The sequence below is a fragment of the Aulonocara stuartgranti genome (assembly GCF_965226115.1).
Source record: "Aulonocara stuartgranti genome assembly, chromosome: 12".
Classification (NCBI taxonomy): Eukaryota; Metazoa; Chordata; class Actinopteri; order Cichliformes; family Cichlidae; genus Aulonocara; species Aulonocara stuartgranti.
In genome coordinates, this window is record NC_138948.1 from 438,262 (window position 1) to 455,000 (window position 16,739).

Here is a 16,739-nt window from a genome sequence, read left to right on the forward strand (position 1 = left end):
CTCCAGGCTGGAGGAACATATTAATTGTTTTAGACGCTTTGACTTTCGATTGTATTTTAAAGGAACAGTCCGACCTTTGTGTCCGAGCTGCCTCACGGAAACTTCCTCATCCCGGTTAGCCTAGCTTAGCACAAAGACTAGAAGCAGCACCACAACTCCAAGTGATTGTGTTGGCCCCTCAGGGCTTCCGTAGCTTTGAATATTTTGGTCACATGGGCGAGGTGTGGGAGAGTTAGAGATGCTAGTTTGTTGTTTCAGAGAATTCTGATTTTAATGTAAACACCAGATTTTATTGTAAAGCGGTCCAAACTTTAAATTGTGATGAATAGTTTGTGAACACGTGCACACTCAGACTCTCTCAGACTGTCTCTGCTGTGCTCACTGTGGCTTCTGTCTCCGTGTTTATGTTTCCTCTTATTGTTATTTATCCACGTTGGTACTTATAGAGACGCTCCAATAAACTAATACACCGTCTACCTGCTCATCACACACAGAGACGTGCATGTCGATAAAAAGCTTTTATTCATGCAGACAGCTCAAAGGTCAATGGTAAACAGGAAGTGAGGTCACAGGGCCTGGAGATGGCGCTGGAGTGGGCTAATGGACCAGTATTCGTACTCCCAGCCCAGAAACCAGCCGGTGAAGGTTGGCGGTTCGAATCCCTGCTTCACCGTCACAATGGGGGTTCGAGGGTCACGATTGGCTGGGTCACTCTCGATGTAGCGCTCAGCTGCAGGGAAATTTTTTTTTTTTAATTTCAAACGCCTCAAAAGTTACGAGTTTAGACTTTAAATTACAACTGAACCGATCCTTCGAGATATTAGACGAGTTCAGAGCAGAGGACATCGGACACACGGCCAGGTAACGCCCACTTTAGCCTCCTGTCGGTCTCACCTGATGTCACTGCCCGAGTCTTCTCCTCCTCCTGAGCTTCGTTTCCAATCCAAACGAACACCTGCAGCAGGACGCAGGACGTGAGGACACCGAAGAGATGCAGACATCTTTAACTGTATGAACAGAAGGAGACGCCCACCTGGTCCCAGGTATCCAAGATCATGACATCATCAGGAGCGAGATCATCCTGCGTCAGCTCACCTGGAACTTCATCTACCTGAAACACAGATTCACCTGTGAAGATTTGTTTAGCACCGAGCCTGGTCACCAACATTCAGCCTCTTCCACAGCGCGTCTTTGTCCCGCACTCCTCCCCTCACCCCCAGCCAGTGACAGCAGACGGCCGGCCCTCTGCTTTTCTGTTTTATTGTCTTTACTTTACAGTCTAAAGTGTATTTAGGAGACTATTGTTGTGATTTTGTGCACTGTAATTAAAACTGAATTGAAAGAGGATATAATAAAGTCTAGCCTCCAGGTGTCTCTGGATTTAGAAGTTAGTTTCAGCTTCAGGTGGAAACTGAAACTATCGAGCTGATTGTTGACCGATTAATCTTGTATAAATGAAACTGGCTTTGCTAGAACTTTGTAGTAAACGATGATGGTGACGTTGGCCTTGCTCCTGGAGAACCAATCATGTGACGAACTGACAGACCTTGAAATTTCCAGTCTTGTTGGAGCAGGCAAACAGCCGGGGAGGATGAGCTTCCATCTGGTTCTTCAGCCGAGCAGACCGACAGTAGTCCTGCTGCCCCCCCAGCGTATCCCAGAATCCATCTGTAACCGCGGATGGTCAGTTTATGGTTCTAGTATGTGCACATTGGTAAATATTTCACCTGTCCTCCCCACCTTGCTCCTCCCCCTCGTCCAGAAGGGTGGGGGTCACATGCAGGATCTCAGCCAGCTGCTCGGCTCCCTTCAGTTCGTCTGGGTTGCTTCTACTGCCTTTCCACATCCAGGATCCAGAGGGCAAAACCAGGAGGAAAACATCGTTGGAGTTCAGACGGGAGGACGACGGCTCCACCTGACAAGAGCAGAGGAGTCAGGCTCCACCTGGACTAACCAATGCAGGCTCAGACGACGTGACAGTCGCAAGGCGTGAAGATCTGAACCAAAACCTTTTGGACCAAAATATTCCTGAGCTAAAACTAAAGTTCTGGACTCAAATGCTGAGCCCTCAGAGTTCTCTGGACTCAAAGTCTATCAACCAGAAGTCTGGGACGTTCTTTGAACCAAAGGAACTTTGATTTTCTGGACTAAAACTCTAAAAGGAAAGAACCCGTCTTCACTGGGCTCCAGTTCTCGCCTCACCTCCACAGTTCTGGTGTTTCCTGCTGGATTGGCTCTTATCTGGAACAGGCGAGTGTCTGCAGCTTCCGATTGGCCGTTCTCTCTAGAAGTCCCGCCCTTGTACACCACCAGTGGTTTGTCGCCAAACAGACTCATGAGGTGGGCGGGCTCTTTTCCTTGAATGACCCGCACCTGCACACAGGTAAGAGTAAGAGCCTTTCCTGCTCAGTGGGTTGGGTTAACAGACTGGGCTCAGCGTTCCCAGCTGGTTTACCTGGACAGCACTTCCTTCCAGCTCATCATCCACCTCAACAGCCAAGAAGGCCGATGCCGCAACCTCGTCCTGGGTAGACTCCGCTCCCTGCCTATAGAGGGAATAAAAACATCTACATTAGAAGCAAGTTTTCCAGCACTAGATGGCACCCTGCTGTGGAGAGACATGACCGAGGATCCCAGCACGCATGCAGCGCCTCACCACATGTAGATGATCTGACCGCTTCGGTCGCTGTGCTGGTAGCGATACAGGATGATATAACTGTCTCCTCCATAGAACTGACCGTAGGACGCCGAGTCCACGGGAACCTTCTCCGAGCCTTCGACCCTCCAAATCTACGACAGAGACGGACTTGTTTGTAAAGCCTGGCGGCTCTGCGGCCACGGACGTCACAGCTTTCAAAAGGAGATTGCTTTTTAAAATCAAAAACCCAAAAGCTGGAAAACAATTAAAATATCACCTCGTGTAAGTGAAGTCACTGACTTACATGTTTGAGTTTGTATCGAGATCCTGAGAAACACATGTCCAATCCAAACAGAGGCGCGTGTAACCTGCCTCTGTTACACATGAACATTCAAAATTTAACGAGCCAATCAGAGTGCTTCATGTGACCAAGGCTGACACCAGCCTGTTTTTGCTGCGTGTGACGAACTCTTATGTTTTGGCTTCGTCCTGCTCAGTGACAGGAAGGTCCTGAGTCCTTTCTGTGTAGATCACAGGTGTCAAACTCTGGCCCGCGGGCAAAATTTGGCCCGCAGCCTATTTACATTTGGCCCGCGAAGCCATACCAAATTACTATTAGAGCCGGCCCTACTGGTATTACACAGCTTATCTATATATTTTAGTATTAAGCTTTGCTTGTTCCATATTCAGTCTTTCAGCAAAACATGTTTGAGTCCATAAGATTCATTCTTATATCTGGAGGAACAAATATATTTCAAAAAATATTAACGTTAGCCCGCGACTTTGTTCCAGTTTTGAATTTTGGCCCACTGTGTATTTGAGTTTGACACCCCTGGTGTAGACAGTAATGAGTGCAGCCGGGTGATAATCTAGTGTGTCTGACTTACATGCAAATGTTTTATCAGCACACCTGTGAACACAGCTGCTAACTCTCCTGGCACCAATGGAGACGGTTTTCCATCAGACAGGAGGGATGATGTGGCGTTCAAGCTTTCAGCTCGGTTAGTCTGCTGGAGTACGAGTACGACTGGAGGAAGAAAAACGGCCACATTTCCATTCGGTTCAGTTTTTTCCAAATAGTGCCCTCAAGGCACTTCGCTGTGAAGCTGTGTGAACGTCACAAGTGCCATATTTTCACAGACGCGTGTATTCATTAAAATCGTTTGACTTCACCCGGCCGGATCAGTGTGGTTATTCTTCGATCACCTCTTGTACCCTTCCTCAATATTGAACCCTTAACAGACCTCTCAGTTACAAAACAGGAGACACTACAGGTGAACGCATCATCTGCAGTCTTCGTCATCTTTGAGGTTTTATGACATTTGAAATTTGCAAATGAGGTCTCGCTATGTGAAATGTGCACTTTGGATCATATCTCTCCAGCTTGAAAGAAAACCTGCTGTGACACAATCTGAAGGTCGACCAGTGTGAGGGGAAAACCACCAAAAGAGGCACAACTGTGTGTGGACAGTTTCACATGCATTTGTTTCACCTTTCAGTGCACAGATTTGGTGGAGGATATTTAAATGAATGAAACAACCAATGATGGTAGCTGCTGGTGATCATCGCTTTGGCTCAATCCTGCATGTTTACAGCCTGATACGTTTGTTCTTCAGTAATATTAGTGCTAGTTCTGTCATAATGTGGCTGTCAGGGAGGCGTGACAGTTACTTTGTACTGTACTTCAAACCCTGTTGATGGGCGCTCAGTCATCCAGGTAAGGAAACAGGCTGGTTCTGCTCATCTGGACGTTTTCAGTGCGAGAAACGTTTCATCATCATCATCATCATCATCATCATCATCATCAGGTGACTCCTTCAGTCTCAGCTGACTGCAGGTTTCTACCTTACTGTCTGTGACCAGTGGTCATGACAGTCTGCACATTAACACCTGGTAGGCCCTTAAAAAATGCACCCTTTAATGATCATAAACTGACCTCACCATTGTTAGTCATTGGTGCTAGTTTCAGTCATTGTGCAGATGTCCCGTTTATAATGTTGAAACCTGCAGTCAGCTGACACTGAAGGAGGGGGAGGGGGAGGATTATTTTCTCCCACTGAAAACGTCCAGCTGAGCAGAACCAGCCTTTCGGGTACTTCAAACCGTGCTGGTGAGCAGGGCACGTTACAGGTTTCTGCTTGTTCAGCGTCAGTCCAGAGAATAAGCACCAAAAGCCTGCTCATGCATCATTGCTCAGCACACACAGAGCTCTGCAACATCACATGTTATGCTTTACGAGGTGGTCTTTGCTTCTCCCCGGTATCAGCTCGATTAAATACAAACAGAACACAGCGAAGAGTCAGAAAGGCGTTATGAAGCGGTAGATGGTCGCCGATTTTCTGAGAGTCCTTTCTTCTGCAGCAGCGACGTGTGCCTGCACACACAGGTGACAGAGGTGGGCGGGTGGATCGGTCAGCTGCAGGTGAGCCAGCCTTACAGTGAGGTCAGTCACACGCTGGAGCTTTACTGCCCCGGGTTTCGTCAGTCAGGAGCCTCTCAGCTTGTCGTTGTTGAGCTGAAACCTGCAGATGTTACTCAGGGCTGAAAACCTGCCCTGAGTAACATCATGCTTGTCAGGTGACCGTGTACCTGAGCTGCCGACATTCAGGTGTTCTCACCTGTTTTTCTCCGTCCCCGCAGTCGACCATGCCATACTGCGCCGCCATGCCTTCTGATTGGTGGAGCGTAGATGCATCAAACGGCACCTGTCCAATCACAGGAGTCAGCTTTGGTCTGGCTCGGCACAGTTTAGTCCTGGAAGCTGATTGGCTTACCTTTTCCATCTTTGCAATCTTATTGGACACGTAGGCGGTTCCCATGCCGACCGTGTCACTGGGGCCCCTCCAGTCCTTAAAGAACTGTTTGAAGAGCGGCCCCTCCCCGTGCTCAGGAAGGACCTGGACCTGGGGGGCGGGAACACAGGTAGGACAGGAAAATCGGATCACCTGTTTCCTGATGCAGCTCATCTCAGGTGAGACTGTAAGTGTGTGTGTGTGTGTGTGTGTGTGTCTGTCTCTACCCGTGTGAAACTGGGGTAGTTCATCTTTGAGATGAACGACTCTGCGGTGTTCAGGACAGCGTGACGCTCCTCCGAGTTTGCATCTTTACCTGCATACACGCACGCACGCCGTTAATTTGGACCAGCAGGTGTTACATTCTGTTCAGGCTCATCCAGACAGGCGACCTCCGGACGTTCAGTTTATTCACAGGTGGAAAAACGAGTGCTCCCTCTCCATGACCAGTTCCCGGCCTGTCAGATGGGTCTTGCTGGTTTCACACCCGTTGTGCTCACCTTTCCAGATGAAGATGTGTCCGTTGGCTCCGTTGTCAAGAATGAAACACTCGCTGGACACCAAAGTATTCTGGGAGAACGGGCTCTCCTCGGCCACCACAGTGACCTCCAGGTCTCCGCCTGCATTCGACACCTGAGACGAGTCACGTGTAAATCTTCAGACATCATGGGCAGCCACGGAGAGCTGATTGGATGACGATCCAGGTGAGAAACACCAGAGTTTGTTACCTTGTAGAGACGAGCCGCTTTCCTGTTGGAAGCATCTGTCTCGGTGTCGTCAGCCTGAGACTCGGAAAGCTCCGGCTTCTCCCCGAGAACCTGAACACAACAGAGAGCAGTGAAAGGTCAGCTGAACGTCCCATCATGCACTGCAGCTTAAACAGCAGAACGGTTTCTGTATCAGGCTGTAAATGTGCCTATTGTGCCTCACTGCTGCTTCTGCTGGACGCCAGAGGAACTGAGCTGTGGTGCGTTTCTGTACTGCTAAGGAGTCTGTGATGAAATCATTACACACGATTTGCATACCTCTACCATCTTCTCTGGCTCCGCCCCTTCATCGCAGACCTGGAGCTCAGCCCGCCCACACCTCTCATTGTCACGGATACCCTTAGACACCTGTCGAAGATTTAATTAATCAGGTATTCTGCTTTGTGACATCATAAAATGATGACGTAATTAGGTGATGTCAGTACTCACCATGGTTGCCTTCAGCTTCTCAAAGTGGTTGCTGTGGGAACCAGACCACTGAATAATTTCCTGTAGAGAAAAACAGGTTTACAGCTGTACCACCCTCTCTCACCTGTCCCGCCCCTGCCTCACCTGTCCCAGGTCCAGAATGAAGCTATCTGACTGGTTGAAGCTGTCCCAACTGACAGGAACCTCCGTCGCCCTGACAGCGCGCCGACCTCTGACATGCAGCAGTCGCTTAACATCACCAACATCACTGGTCACCACGTGCTTGAACCCTGAGGCCACGCCCCCTTTCTGTATCCAGACAGGCAGGAAGTGATGTCATTTAGAATGAGCTCATTAATGAGCACAGAATCAGCATAAGTACACATAGTAATTAGGGGTGCAACGATACACAAAATTCACGGTTCGATGCAAAAAAAATGTTCATGCCTTTTTAATTTGTCATTTATTAAAATTATAAATATATATTTTAACTCAAACGTTCAGTTTTTAAATTTTATGTTGCTGAAACAACAAAGTAATAAAATAATAAATCTGATGGAGAAATCACTCATGTTTGGAAAAGAGAGTTCATTACAGAGAAATGGCTCTTTCCAAAATAAAAGCTCTACTATACGCTTCTTCTGGGCTATATTCTCAGCAGCATATTAAACATATCAGGTCCCCATAAGGAGAATCCTGTGCTAACGGCTGTCTAAATGACTCGGGTAAAGTTTGTAGCATGCGTGCTTGTTGTTTTTGTCTGCTTCCACTTGTCTTTGCACTAGGATGCTGTCGGAGTAAATGTGCAGTCATATTCGTTGTGTTCCCACTAGTGCTGTCAGCGTAAATCTGAAATGACGTTAACGCCACAACACGCAAATCTCCGTTAAAGAGCTACCGCGGATCGCCCCGTGCGTGGGGCTAGACGGCCAACACGTTAACGAGCTAACTGCGCTAACGCACTAGTTCCCACCCATGTAATTGAGCATTGCGTGGCACATCCAACATACTGTTTTCTTTAGTCCATGACGCGCTTACCTTCAGGGTCATACGTCACATGAAAACCAAAATAGTTCCAAACGCCAGATCTGAATGAGGGTGGGGGAGGTTCAATTTGCCATGTTGCAACGAGCTTAACTTCTGTCTCGCTAGCTTGCCCTGCACTCAGTGAATCTGCGTTCGACTACTCCGCCTAGGCTGCACTGTCTAGCGCAGATCCACTGAGCGCTCAACACAGACAGCATCGTCAGAAGGAAAGTTGATAAAATAAATTAAAGATTTTGTATTGTTCGATACATGCGTACCGAACTGAAAGCACTGTATCGAACGGTTCAATATCGTTGCACTACTAGTAGTAATAGTAGTACTTGTGTTGTAGTTACCATGTATGTGAGACCAGATTTGAAGTACCCGGTGAAGGTACCAGACTCGTAGCCCTGTACTTCGCGGTACTGGACCGGCGCCCCCTGCAGGAAGTCGTCCATCTGAACAGTGAGAATAGCCGCTGCTCCGCTCTCATCCTGAGAACACGCTGAACCTGTGAGACAGTCGGCCAATCAGAGAGCAGAACAGCTGGTCAGCTGCAACCACCACCAAGTACTGCAGTATCACGAGTCACAGTGCTACACCACTTCCCGTTTGCATTTATTTCGACTGTCACTACGACATGTTCTCCAGCAGTATTAGTGGCAGTAGTATCAGTACGTGAAATACTGCAGTACCCTGCCAGTAGTGCAGGTCGTACTGCAAGGCACTGCTGCGGTTGCTCGTGCTCTTCAGGATCAGGTACGCATCGCCGATGTAGAACCGGCCATACAGGCTCTCAGGAACAGGAACCAGCTCCATGTTCTCCACCCGCCACACCTGAAGCCCCGCCTCCTTCCCTGCACGCTCAAACTCTGAATGGGATACCATGATGTCACCTACAAGGGGCGGAGCCACAGAAAAGAAAACAGTCCAACCTGAAAATGTTTCACTGAAAGGGGCGTGGCAGAAGCATTAACCAGTGGCGTGTATGTAATCCCCACCCACAATATCAGATTTACTTACTCTGGCTAACCCTAAGTCATGAAAACATTAAAATCAGTCACAGGACAACAAACAGGTGCGTGCTGTAGCCCAATCAAAATCGAAAACACACGTAAAGCTCAGAGCTGTTGGATGATGAATTTCACTGCAGCTCCCATAGCACAGGTGTGTGTGTGTGTGTGTCGTATTAACAGCGTTGTGTTCCTCTTGCAGTAGCTGGTTCATTGTGTGCACTTCCTTTTTCACACCTGTGCCAATTCTGACACACCTGCAAACATGAGCTAACACACCTGACAGCTCACAGGTCATCCAACCCTGAGGCTGTATGAAAACATCTATCAAGTTTCAACCTGTTCAGGTTGCATCAACACACACAGTTGGTTTTGACATGCATGTTTTAGCATGGTGTGTGTGTGTGTGTCACCTCTGTGGCATTCACAGAAACAGTAAGTGAAGGTTTTCTATATTTAAACATTTGAAATCAAGAAGTTTAAAAGCAGGAAGAGGAAAACCCGACAGACAGCGAATGCCTCCTCACTGATCACAGGTAACACAGAGGAAACACACCTGAGCAGTTACTGAGAAGCAAGACTGACTGTGGAAAGGAAAGATGAGGATGACGAGGAGGATGAAGAGCTTCTGCGGAAAAACAAACATCACCTTGATGACAGGCTCGAAATGATGTCACAGAAACTTACCTGAAACAGAGGAACTCACCTGGACGTTCTCACTGAGCTCCACCTGAGTCTCTGACAGAAGAGGGCGGGACTGCAGCGCCTTTTACCTAGGAAGCCCCTCCCTCACCTCACCTGTGACGATGCAAATGCTCAGACCAGCTGAGCGTCCCTCTGATGCTGTCCGTGCGGCTCCAGGTGCAATTAGGTTGTTTTAGTCTTCTGCATATTTCTACATGTTTTCATACAGAAATGAACAGAATGCATTAGAAGCGTGTCTCTGGTTGATCCACATGTGACCTGTGACGAAATCGGAATTCAAACTACTCAAAAACTTTATTTATAACTAAACATATTTTATTTACGATGCTGCGGTTCACACAATAATCAGTGATTCCTTAAAATTTCGTATTTAACTGAAAGTTCACGTCAGACTGTCTGACTGATAGAGGCAGGTCATCATGCTTTCTAACACTGACTTTAATGCTGAACTTTTTAGAATTAATTTGATTACTAAAACTAATTAAAGCCGACGACTCTCGAATTGATTGTTTTTAACTATTATTGAAGCGCTTATTCTGAAATCTCAGCATACGTTACGTTGACGTTGTCTTATTGTGAAAGTTCCGATCGGATGTGTTTACGTGGAGGTTTCCGTTTGACACGGAGCGCTCAGCTGTTAGCACAGCTGGTCGACATGTCGCAGAAAACCGGGAATAAACGGGAATAATCGGGCTGACGGTCGGCTGGGGTCGCTCGGTTTAGGCGGGAAAATGGAGACGTTCGGCAGGTTCACGAGCATGCTGCTGCACGCGCTGGAGACGGTGAGTTAGCAGTTAGTTAGCTGCTGTTAGCTCCGTGAAAAGTTGGACAAAGTTAGTCACTCGGATGAGCTGTTTGTCACTGCTGACCCTGACCAATCTGCTGTCACCGAAACGTAAACACAGAAGCTAACAGGTGCTAACGTTAGCTTCAGAGTACTCCAGGTGTTTACCTGCTGGAGATGGGTTTGTGTCAGGGCTCAGGAACTCGCACAGGTAGAGACAGGACAGACAGGTATGTGTGCCAGCTGTTACTGTACTTCACTGTCACCTAATGAGTATACCAGTAAAGCTTTTTGAAATTAATTAAAACCAGCTTTATAAATAAACCTAGTGAACTGATCGAGACAGGTGACCTGGTCAGGACATGAAGTTCTACAGCTGCTGGAACCAAAACAGAAGCTGCTGTGCTCAGAGCTGTGATGTCAGCCGCCGTGGGAGGGGCTGACAGGAGCTCACTTGTAATTGGCTGAATCAGCTAACAAGTTCTGATCGGAACCAAGCCGTTTGAAGGCAAAGCAACCAGTGAGTACAGAGAACATGAAGGCACCGATCAGCTTTATGGATCTGTACTCAGCTGGTTTAGGTCAGGGCTGATGAAGCACTCTGATTGGTTCCCTGGCTTGATGCATGCTTAATGATCCAGGTAAAGAAATGCCCCTCAAAATTTGTCTTCATCTGGACGTAGCGTTTCAGTGGGAGAAACGTTTTGTCCGGGTGACTTCTTCAGTCTCAGCTGACATGTGTTTGCTCTTGGAACTGTGTCTTCATTCCACATGTTTCACATACAAGGTGCTCCAGGTAGAAACATGGGTGTGCCATGGGTTCCCCAGTTTCACCCAGTGTGTCCAACTTGTACATGGAAGAAGTGGAACACAGGGCTTTGCTGTCCTACCCTGGAACACCACCAAGGTCTTGGTTAGCCTTCCTGGACTGTGAGATCTCCATCCATAATGGGGGACAACAGCTGAGACACAGTTTTTCTAAACACCACATCTCTGTGGCTTTTTTTGGACTTCCTGTCTGTTAAGTATTCTTAAACTCATTTTGACTCCGCCTCACATCTCACCTGTCTGTCAGAGGGAGCCCACGGTGGAGCTGTTTGACTCGTTTGTCGATCACTGGAAATCAATCACCAATTATTATATTGATACGACAGGTGAGGCTCTTTAACCTGCAGCTAGTTGTTACCACAGCCACACAACCAGCCAATTGAATTCCTCTTGTGTGTGTGTGTGTGTGTGTGTGTGTGTGTGTGTGTGTGTGTGTGTGTGTGTGTGTGTGTGTGTGTGTGTGTGTGTGTGTGTGTGTAGATGACAGTCGTCCTGTCAGACAGACGGACATCCCCTGGCATCTCAGACAGATGTTGGACATCCTGGTGTACGAGGAGAAGCAGCAGGTGCGTCAGTGTGACTCAGAGCTGTATTGATCAGCATATCCATCAGAGTATTGAATGTCCTGTCTGTATTGATCAGGCCGTGGAGGACACAGGAGCCTGTATGGAGTACCTGCTGCAGCACAAGCTGTTGGAGACTCTGTGCACACTGGGGAAGGCTCAGGTAATGGTGCTGCACACTCACTGATACAGTGAAAGCTGCAGGCTAGGATGATGATGATGATCCTGCTCTTCAGTCATAAATGTTCAGGTTGATGAGTTCACTTCCTGTCTGAAAGGCTAACGTGCCCATCTTAGAGGACCAGCTCGCTGTTTACTTCCTGTTTTAGTACCTGGCACTGAGACTGAGCTGCGTGGTCAGGTTTTATGGCTTGTAGCGTTAGGAGCTCACAGCTCTGATTGGTGGATCTTTCCTGTGTAACCCACAGACTGTATATGAACAATGGAAGCAGACATTGTGACATCAGCTGGTGAAGTCCTGATTTAGAGCTCAGAGATCAGGTTTTACAGCAAGAATAGTCTGCTTTACAAAGACTGCAGCTTTAGTCCGAAGCAGCCATTGTTTGTTTACAGTCTGTAGGAACACCTGTCTCCAGGTGAGGGTCTCTGTGCTGAATCCAGTTTTAGCTTCAGAGCAGAAACGCGGTGAACTGTGAGCTAACACTGTAACTCTTCTGTCCTCTCTCAGTATCCTCCAGGGATGTCCCAGCAGGTGCTCCTCTTCTTCTCCAAGCTCCTGTCTCAGGTGCAGAAGCCTCTGCTGCAGCTGGTGAACGTCTACAGACCTGTGCAGGTAAACCAGGTGGAACATCTACAGCACACTGCAGAGGCTCATCTGTGCCTGTCAGTCCTTTGTGTGTCTGCAGGTGTTGTCAGTCCTCACACAGCTTACAGTGACACGCACACAGCAGGAAGTTTAGGTTACAGACAGTGTAGTGAGGTCGTCAGAGCGTAGGCAGGTGAGACACTCCACCTGAGCACAGCACAGAGGAAACAAGGCAGCGTTTTATCTCTCAGCCACCTGGGGGACAGCCCGCAGGGGACAGACCTGAAGCCTGGACACCTGAGGACACCTAAGGACACTGATGCTGCTAAGCTCAAGCTGCTTATTTTTATTTAAATCTTCCCAATAAAGCTAACCGTTCTTCACTTTCTCTCTACCACTGCCTGTGCTGATGATGTCACTATGTGCTCCGCCCCATAGAAGCTGATTTGCCTCTGTGCGCTTCCTGGTTCCCAGACTGAAAAGGAGGAAGCTCAGTTCCTATTGGTCGTCTGCTCCAGAGTGAAGCAGGATCCCCACACGCTCAGATACGTCTTACAGGTAACCTCAGAAGGTCTTAGGTCCACTTCCTGTCACGTGATGTGAGCTCATTATCACATGACTTTTATCTTTGTTTTCAGCTTCCAGACCAACCAGTAAGCAGTACACTGAGCTCTGACCAATCAGAGAGCAGCATGCAGGCATCCAGTCGGGGGACAGATCCTCCGCTGCCCTGCGGCCCCATCCAATCAGAGAGCTGTCTGCTGAGGGCCCTGCTGGGTCTCACTAAGAGCCAGGTCAGTAACCCGAACATCTCGCGGTGCATTCAGGTGCCGTCTGAATAACTGGAAAATGAAAGATGACAGAAAGTTTTGACGAGCAGAGACGTCAGCACGCAGCACTGTGAGCTCTGACCAATCGCAGTCAGCGGCAGCGACCCTGTGTGTTGCACTAATGACGGAGCGCTTCATCACTGTCCCTTCACAGAGCACCTCAGTGTGTCTGAAGGCCCACGAGAGCCTCCTGCTGCTCTGCGGGCTGCAGGCTGGGTTCTCAGGGGAGCTGCTGAGCACTCACACCCAGCTGGGAGAGCTGCTGGCTGTGAGGCTGCAGGACCTCTACTCCCTGCTGCCTATGGAGGACGCTGCAGAGCTGCAGAGCTGGCCTCACACGCCCTGGAGGTAAGAACACACACGCGCACACACACACACACACACAGTAGTGCACGATGCAGACTGGTGTACTGCAGCATTTCCTCTTCCCCTCAGCTCTCAGTTCTCTCACCTCAGCACTGACCCCAGCTCACAGTCTGTGGGTCACATGATCAATTTCTTCTGCTGGCTGGACTTCCTGGATCACCTGATGAGACAGGCACCACAGGTAATACTACCATGACAGGTACACAGCTGCTAGTAATGCTAATAATGCTCAGGGATGCCAGTGCTTTGTGGGTAGCTGCTGCCATGCTGTCCACGCAAAATGTAAACAGAGAAACCAACAGGTGATACGGAGGAAGACTCGTCTAAATGAGCTCCTGCAAAGGTGCGCACATCCAACAGGTTCAAGCTCACACTCGGGTGTGTGCGACTGTGACGAGCTCTTCAGTTTTTCCTGCGTGCCGCTAAACAGAGCGATGAATTTCTCCTGCAGCATCCAGGGTGCGAACGACTCGCCGTGCTGCTCACACTCATGACCTGAGCAATCTTTGGACCGTCTCAGGTCCTCCAGGTGTGACGCTCTCCTGGCAGGGACCGTGACCGTGGGCTCGCTGTGAGCTGACCGTGGGCTCGCTGTGAGCTGACCGTGGGCTCGCTGTGGGCCGACTGTGAGCTGACTGTGGAAGAGGCCGGTCTTTGGGTTGTAGCCTCACATTACACAGCTCACTGTCTGTGGGCAGAAAGCTTTAGTGTCATGTGACCAAAGGATGCTTCCAGTCTGCAGGCTCTTTCTCCGTGTTGTCCTCGCCGTGTGTCAAAGGCTGTAAACAGCTAAATGTTCGCGAGCTCACCTGCACCGTCAGCACGTCCTTTGAGACGTCCTCTGTCCAGCTGATAGACCGCTCACACCGCGCTGCTACAGCAGCCCGCTGTTTTTTTTAATGAACATTCTAACAAATGTAATTATGCCAGATTGCAGCCTTGGGCTTATTTCCATCTGCAGACCCTCTGGCAGGCTGCTGTTACACACACATTAGGAAAAACATACAGAGACACTTTTTAGTGGTCATGTGACAAGGACAAAAAAAGTGATCACATCATATTAGAACAAACAATGACAACAAGAATGCACAACAGAGGACAGTATAGAGAACGGAAACACATCAGTTATATTGCACAGTGTTGCACATGCCCTGACTGTGCTGATATTGCACTCACACATTACACTAATAGTGGTTTCCCTTTTTGTAATACACTAACTCTTTTTCACGTCCAATATGAAGCATGATTACTAACCATGATCACATGTTATTGTGTCCCTCAGCCGCCCTTTAAGTGACTCTTACAGGGAGGGAAACTTTCCCTCGCTAGCAAAGGAAGACTATTCCAGAAGCTCACTCCCTGATATGACAGAGCATCTGTGAAAAGGTCTAAATGCAGATTCACAATCCCCTCTCACAGTGGCTCGGGTCAGTCGAGGCAACACTGCTAGACTTTTAATAAAATCACTCATTGGTGGAGGCGCCAGACCATGTATAACTTTGTAAATTACCAATATGATTCAATATATCTATCTCTCTATCTATATCTCTCTATATAAATTCAATATGAGCCAGTGTCATAGAGTGCAGCAATGTAGTCGCTGCTGTGTCTGTTAATGATGTGCGGATATGTCTAAAGTTCTGTATGTTAACATTTACAGTTTTCACTACTTTGTTTGTGTTCTTTAAAAGGATCATTTTGAGTCTAGCAGCACTCCCAAATACTTAAATTCCTCAACAATAATTAGTTCTTGTGCACCCAAGCGAACTTTCACTGCAGCCACGGTTGTTATAGTTTTACTAAAGATCACTGATACGGTCTTTTTAACATTATGGGTGAATGGGTGGATGACTGGATATGTAAAGCGCTTTGGGGTCCTTAGGGACTAGTAAAGCGCTATATAAATACAGGCCATTTACCATTTACCATATTAAGGCACAGACATGAGTCATTCCGCCATTTTTGTAAATCATGTAATGCCAATGAAAGCTGATGGGCTGCATCATCAGCAGTTTGGCTTGTGTAACAATTACCGTATCATCAGCATAAATAATTGTCTACATTTTTGCACACACTGAGCAAGTCATAGGGTGAAAATAACCAGGGGCCTAGACTTGAACTGAGGGATGCCTCGTGTACAGTGAAGATGGGGTGACTTACTATTCTTTATTTGCACATATTGGGCAATGTCCTCGATTTAACTTTCACAGTAAACACAGCTTCTACCTGCGTCTGCTCCATCGCCAGCTCGTGTTAACCACGGTCCCATGATGCGTCAAGCTGATGATGTCATGATCCTCAGCGCTGTAGTACAGCTGATGGTTCCCAAAGGCTGCTTCTGTTCATCTGGACGTAGAAAAGGTTTCATCATCAGCTGACTGCAGGTCTCCAACCTCGTAAGCAGGACATCTGCACAATAGCTGACACGAGCAGCACTGGTGAACAGCTCAGTTTATGATCATTAGCATAAACAGGTGTGTGTGTGTGTGTGTGTGTGTGTGTGTGTGTGATCATCAATCAGTGGTTGTTGCTACGTTGTTGCCAGATGAACAGAACCAACTCGTTTCCGTGCCTGGGTGATTGCATCAAGATACATTTGATAGTGCTAATGCTAACACTGCTGCTAAGCTATCACTAATGCTAACAAAACCATCTAATCTCCACTCACACCTCACTCTGTGTGTGCGTGTGTCTGTGTGTGTGTGTGTCTGCAGGTGTTGTCAGTGAAGTTGGCTGTGTGTGTTCATCAGCTCTGGTTGGTGGAGCTTCTTCAGCCTCAGCTGTTGGACACGTGAGTCCTTCATCATCCATCGTCATCCTCCTCACAGGAAGTGGGGGTCCTATCAGATCTTAGGTGTGTGTTTGTGTGTGTTTAGGTGTGAGCAGGTGGTGCTGGGCTCCACCTCCGTCCTCTGTGCCACTGTCAGGCTCGTCCAGTCCTCATCCCTGCTGGATCAGCTCGTCCACTTCCTGCTGCGGAGCGACGCCGCTCAGCCGCTGCTGCGCCGCTGCGACCACATCTCTGACCAGGTGAGAGCACGCCCACTCGAGCTGACACCTGCAGCTAGCTAGAGTGCAGAGACGGGAAGCATAGAAACGACTGTGTGTCCTCAGATCAGCATGGTGTCGCTCTGTCTGGTGGAGGAGCTGCTCCAGAAGCCTCACAGGGACGTGTTGGACGTGCTGGTGCTGAGTTTCCTGCACACTCAGAGTTACCTGAGTCCACCGGCCTCGGCACAGGAGGAGCGGCAGA

At 48.4% G+C, this 16,739-nt stretch overlaps 2 protein-coding genes across 10 annotated transcripts in view; one reads left to right on the forward strand and one right to left on the reverse strand.

The window, feature by feature from the left end:
* Positions 1 to 503: 503 nt before the first annotated feature.
* On the reverse strand, positions 504 to 11,202 carry LOC309718884 (gelsolin-like). 9 transcript variants are annotated; one of them, XM_082554498.1, is made up of 20 exons: positions 10,302 to 11,202; positions 9,443 to 9,539; positions 8,327 to 8,527; positions 7,988 to 8,142; positions 6,750 to 6,914; positions 6,627 to 6,686; positions 6,456 to 6,545; positions 6,159 to 6,248; positions 5,931 to 6,063; positions 5,658 to 5,746; positions 5,413 to 5,541; positions 5,257 to 5,343; positions 2,657 to 2,790; positions 2,456 to 2,546; positions 2,203 to 2,373; positions 1,741 to 1,915; positions 1,547 to 1,668; positions 1,034 to 1,111; positions 895 to 955; positions 504 to 730 (listed from the first exon to the last, which is right to left on the reverse strand). In XM_082554498.1, the coding sequence occupies exons 3-20, from the start codon at positions 8,517 to 8,519 to the stop codon at positions 567 to 569; spliced, it is 2,187 nt and encodes a 728-aa protein (XP_082410624.1). In that variant the 5' UTR covers positions 8,520 to 8,527; positions 9,443 to 9,539; positions 10,302 to 11,202; the 3' UTR covers positions 504 to 566. The 9 variants fall into 9 exon arrangements, with proteins under 9 accessions (XP_082410624.1, XP_082410621.1, XP_082410620.1 ...); XM_082554495.1 differs by lacking the exons at positions 9,443 to 9,539; positions 10,302 to 11,202 and adding exons at positions 9,201 to 9,272; positions 9,351 to 9,428; XM_082554494.1 differs by lacking the exons at positions 9,443 to 9,539; positions 10,302 to 11,202 and adding an exon at positions 9,201 to 9,436.
* LOC309718886 (FHF complex subunit HOOK-interacting protein 2B-like) overlaps positions 9,648 to 16,739 on the forward strand; it is a 9,768-nt gene continuing 2,676 nt past the window's right edge. Inside the window, 12 exon segments of the mRNA XM_082554504.1 lie at positions 9,648 to 10,131; positions 11,209 to 11,287; positions 11,442 to 11,527; positions 11,604 to 11,687; positions 12,213 to 12,317; positions 12,729 to 12,848; positions 12,929 to 13,084; positions 13,275 to 13,468; positions 13,556 to 13,667; positions 16,201 to 16,277; positions 16,363 to 16,516; positions 16,601 to 16,739. The exon segment at positions 16,601 to 16,739 is cut by the window's right edge and continues 22 nt beyond it. Coding sequence (XP_082410630.1) covers positions 10,081 to 10,131; positions 11,209 to 11,287; positions 11,442 to 11,527; positions 11,604 to 11,687; positions 12,213 to 12,317; positions 12,729 to 12,848; positions 12,929 to 13,084; positions 13,275 to 13,468; positions 13,556 to 13,667; positions 16,201 to 16,277; positions 16,363 to 16,516; positions 16,601 to 16,739 — 1,357 coding nt within the window. The 5' untranslated portion in view covers positions 9,648 to 10,080.